At 38.8% G+C, this 4,542-nt stretch overlaps 1 protein-coding gene across 1 annotated transcript; it reads left to right on the forward strand.

Annotated features, from left to right (window-relative positions):
* The first annotated feature begins 808 nt into the window (after window positions 1-808).
* On the forward strand, window positions 809-3,578 carry LOC146750313 (uncharacterized). Its single transcript, XM_085502898.1, has 2 exons — window positions 809-972; window positions 2,678-3,578. The coding sequence occupies exon 2, from the start codon at window positions 2,718-2,720 to the stop codon at window positions 3,576-3,578; it is 861 nt and encodes a 286-aa protein (XP_085359024.1). The 5' UTR covers window positions 809-972; window positions 2,678-2,717.
* Window positions 3,579-4,542: the final 964 nt, after the last annotated feature.

The following is a 4,542-nucleotide window of genomic DNA, read 5'->3' on the forward strand; positions in this document are numbered from 1 at the left end:
ATTAAATAAAAAACTAAGACAACGCCCTCTATCACACTGTAACCATCATTAGTGTACTTCATTGTTTTGTAAGTACGCTCAGATTTATTTTCATTTGATTATTAAAAATAAAACATTATGATGTATCAAAATTCGTAGTGATCGTAGCAACGCGTAGTGTTCAGACGGCACCAATAGCAACGTATACAACGCGTGTAAAAACATTGTTTATTTACATAAAATTCGAACACACGCTGCGAATCGACCACCGCCCTTTAAATTGTGAAGATTCCAAGGCAGTAAAACCGCTCCATTCACTGCAGTCGTTTCTTTCATCTCATGTTTTAATAATGACAACATCACAAAATTTGCACCTTGCTTATACATGTTGTTCGTCAATGGTCGCTGACCATTACTGTTCGTATGAATATATGTATTCATATACTTATCTGATATATTCCTCGCATTCAATGATTTAAACCATAATATCGTTAATTAATAATATATTCCAAACAATATCCTGACATAAATATAAACTTAGTTGTTTACCATCTAGTGTAAACTTGCTATCCAGCAATTCTTATCCATACTTGAACCCTTCTTGATTATTGTCCAATATTTCACAAAGAGTGATGGAAGCCCATGGAATGCGTTTGACAGAAACTATTGGTGACTCCATTGTTGCGGTTCAGTGGTCCTGAACCTGACTAGAGAGGGAGGTACAAACACGACAATACGAGTCTTCATTATACGCTGCTCTCAATTGATCGACTATCTGAAAAGACACAATGCCCTGAACCCAGTGCAGCCAACTATAAATAGTGTCCTCATAGGAAAACGTCCCTAGCTGGGCAGTTCTGTCGAGTGCTGTCGTGTGCACTAAGTAACGATGTAAGTTGATCTGCGCTACAGTACCACTGTCTCCATGTGTTGGATACAAACTCACCACTGTACATCGAGATGAGACTCTATTTGAGGTCGTGATCTCACTGTGTAAGTAGTAAAAATAACTATTCCTTTCAGTCGAGCATAAGCAATCTTTCAATTGTTGTCGGGGTTTACTAAGAAATCGTACACCTCACTAGAGTGTGTCTGTAGATAAACTCAATACACCTAGAGTGCACTTTATATAAGTGTACTTATATTTGTTTCATATAAGGATTTTTTAGATCTTCTACATGGGAACGGTGTTCACTTTTACTTTAAGGTGTGGTACGTGTTATGGTGTCCTTATTTGACCTCCTTACATTAATGGAATACCTGTCATGGCCTGTCCCCAAAAGATGACACTATAATGCATGTATTGTCAGTCAATGTTCAGTGAACGGGAAGTCCGAGCAAGTGAATCTAGTTGCATACGAGTCGACCCAGTCTGAGCAAGTGAATCTAGTTGCATACGAGTCGACCCAGTCTGAGCAAGTGAATCTAGTTGCATACGAGTCGACCCAGTCTGAGCAAGTGAATCTAGTTGCATACGAGTCGACCCAGTCTGAGCAAGTGAATCTAGTTGCATACGAGTCGACCCAGTCTGAGCAAGTGAATTCTAGTTCCATATGAGTCGACCCAGTCTGAGCAAGTGAATCTAGTTGCATACGAGTCGACCCAGTCTGAGCAAGTGAATCTAGTTGCATACGAGTCGACCCAGTCTGAGCAAGTGAATTCTAGTTCCATATGAGTCGACCCAGTCTGAGCAAGTGAATCTAGTTCCATACGAGACGCTCACGCCTGAGCAAGCATGTAGTTCGATACGAGACACATAAACCCGAACAAGCACATCTAGTTCAATCAAGTATTAAAACATGACTTATATTCATTTCGCTGTGGTACACTGTTATTGTAATAAGAATGCCAGCCGAACACATCATTTGATTGAATTGATTTGATAGTCATTGGATTGATTTAATAGTAATTTGTTTGAATATAGATTTTGATTTATTAATTGATTTGATTGGAACTATTTGATCGTCATTTCGTTGAATTGATTTGATGGACATTTGATTAGATGGATTTGGGTAGTTATATCTGAGATTATGTTAAGCTTGTATAGTGATGAGCCATAGTAATGAAAACTGCTAGGATTTCGAGGAATGAATCGCCATGGGCCGGATCAGATAAACTGCGTCACATGATCAATAAGTCCAGTAACACAAATAAAGAAACCATGAAACAGGTTGTGGCATTGAAACGCTGCTGGTGTTGTTGTGGTGGTTGTGGTCAACTGGGATGGTTTCAGCAGTTCCATTCAATTACACTAACCATTGGTTTTATTGCGGTTCTGCTGATATGAATAGGGAGACATTGAAAGGCAATGCTTTGTTGAATAAAGGCTGTGAACAAAGTGCATTCACCGTGCTGACAATATTGTCTTTATTGACGGTTGTTTACTTGCTTAGTGTGAAGTACAGAGAAGATCTCAAAACAATTTAAGATGGATGGGCGGCTACTTTGCTGAACTTGGTTCATATACGCATAGCATAACTTGCGTGAGATCTGAAGGGAAAATTGTTTGGTCGCGAAGCTGCAATGGCAGATATAAAACAGTATAGTTTAACTGTGTGCGAATTGTTGTGTATATGGTTTCACTTGCTTAGAACACGAATTTGTGTATATGGTTTCACTTGCTTAGAACACGAATTTGTGTATATGGTTTCATATTATTTTGCAGTGATCATTTGTTTTCTTATGTTATAATTGACAGGCGCAGTCAGTCATAACGTGCCCCACTGGATGTAAACATCATGTTCCAAGCAATGGAAATGTCTTTGACGGAATTGGCATCTTCGTACCATGACACTATTTGCCAGCCCCCAATGTCATCCTCTCCGCCAGATCTCGCTGATCTTGGAAAGCTTTTTCCAGTTGATATTAAAACACCCTTGCACGAATTACACACATTGGACACCATGCAGGTGACACGGCGGACCTACAGATGCTCCGACTGTGGTTACGAAACAAACCGAAGAAACAATCTGAAAAGACATATCAATACTATGCACGAATTATGCGAGAAAAAACTTGAATGCTGTGGCTTGGAGTTCAGTAGCAAAGCTGAACTCAGAAAACACATTCAATCAAAACATCGGGAAGGATATAACTGCACCGTGTGCCGGAAAAACTTTTGCCGCAAAGCATTGCTTAAAAGACATCTGACGGTTCACAGCGGACAAAAGGAGTTCAGCTGCGAATTATGTGGCTATGCAACTAGTCACAAAAGTAATCTGGAACGGCACAAAAAAGTGCATATAAAAGCATTTATGCCTCCTGTCCTTGACCGCCTCGAGACAAGTCCGACTTTAGGGATAATGGAAACTGAATCTGTGGTAAGTCTGGGAAGTGCACAGGGTACAATGAAAGCGTCCTCTAGCGACGATGAAGAGCTCAGTGATACAGAAAGCGATAACAGCAGAGCATCGCGGGATACGTATCGTTTGTGGAAAACACCCTACAAGTGTTCATCGTGTGGAGTGTTGTTGGGTACTCAGCGAAATCTTATACGACATAGGCGTATTGAGCATTATCACGATGAGAAGTTCTTAGATGTCTTAATGATGCCAATAACCCGCAGATATCTACTTCTAAGTCGATTGAAACACACATAGAAGCCACTCTACTCGTCTACCTTCAACAAACATGTATGACGTCACACATGCAGAGAGGCAAAGAACTAAACAGTAAAATACAGGATATGCGGCTAAACTTAACCAACTAAGAACGGACTATGAAATTATTGCAGTTGGAGCCGCGTAACATGTACAGTCTACGGGTACGGTTAACTTACAATGCATTGAGACTCGAAAAACATTTAAAAACGAAACTAAATTAAATAATTTAACAATTAAGTTAATTGAACATGTGCTAATTATATTTAATTGTATATTTACCTCACAGCAATATTTATGAAATACCATTTATTTGACAGTGCTAGTGAATTTCACTAGTCGCAAACACTAAGCTGATGTCATGATATGAATTTTGTGAAATGGAAATACAACTAATAAATTAGTAATACTCAGCATGAATGGCGTATGTGTACTACCCCTGTTATCATTAGAGTAAGACATTCTACCCCTCTATACAGTGTTATATACAGTGACATCACTGTTATCATTTGAATTAGACGTTCTACTACTCTATACAGTGTTATATACAGTGACATCACTGTTATCATTAGAGTAAGACATTCTACCGCTCTATACAGTGTTATATACAGTGACATCACTGTTATCATTAGAGTAAGACATTCTACCCCTCTATACAGTGTTATATACAGTGACATCACTGTTATCATTAGAGTAAGACATTCTACCCCTCTATACAGTGTTATATACAGTGACATCACTGTTATCATTAGAGTAAGACATTCTACCCCTCTATACAGTGTTATATACAGTGACATCACTGTTATCATTAGAGTAAGACATTCTACCCCTCTATACAGTGTTATATACAGTGACATCACTGTTATCATTAGAGTAAGACATTCTACCCCTCTATACAGTGTTATATACAGTGACATCACTGTTATCATTAGAGTAAGACATTCTACCCCTCTATACAGTGTTA

The sequence above is a fragment of the Saccoglossus kowalevskii genome, chromosome 1, assembly GCF_978046115.1.
Source record: "Saccoglossus kowalevskii chromosome 1, keSacKowa6.1, whole genome shotgun sequence".
Lineage (NCBI taxonomy): Eukaryota > Metazoa > Hemichordata > Enteropneusta > Harrimaniidae > Saccoglossus > Saccoglossus kowalevskii.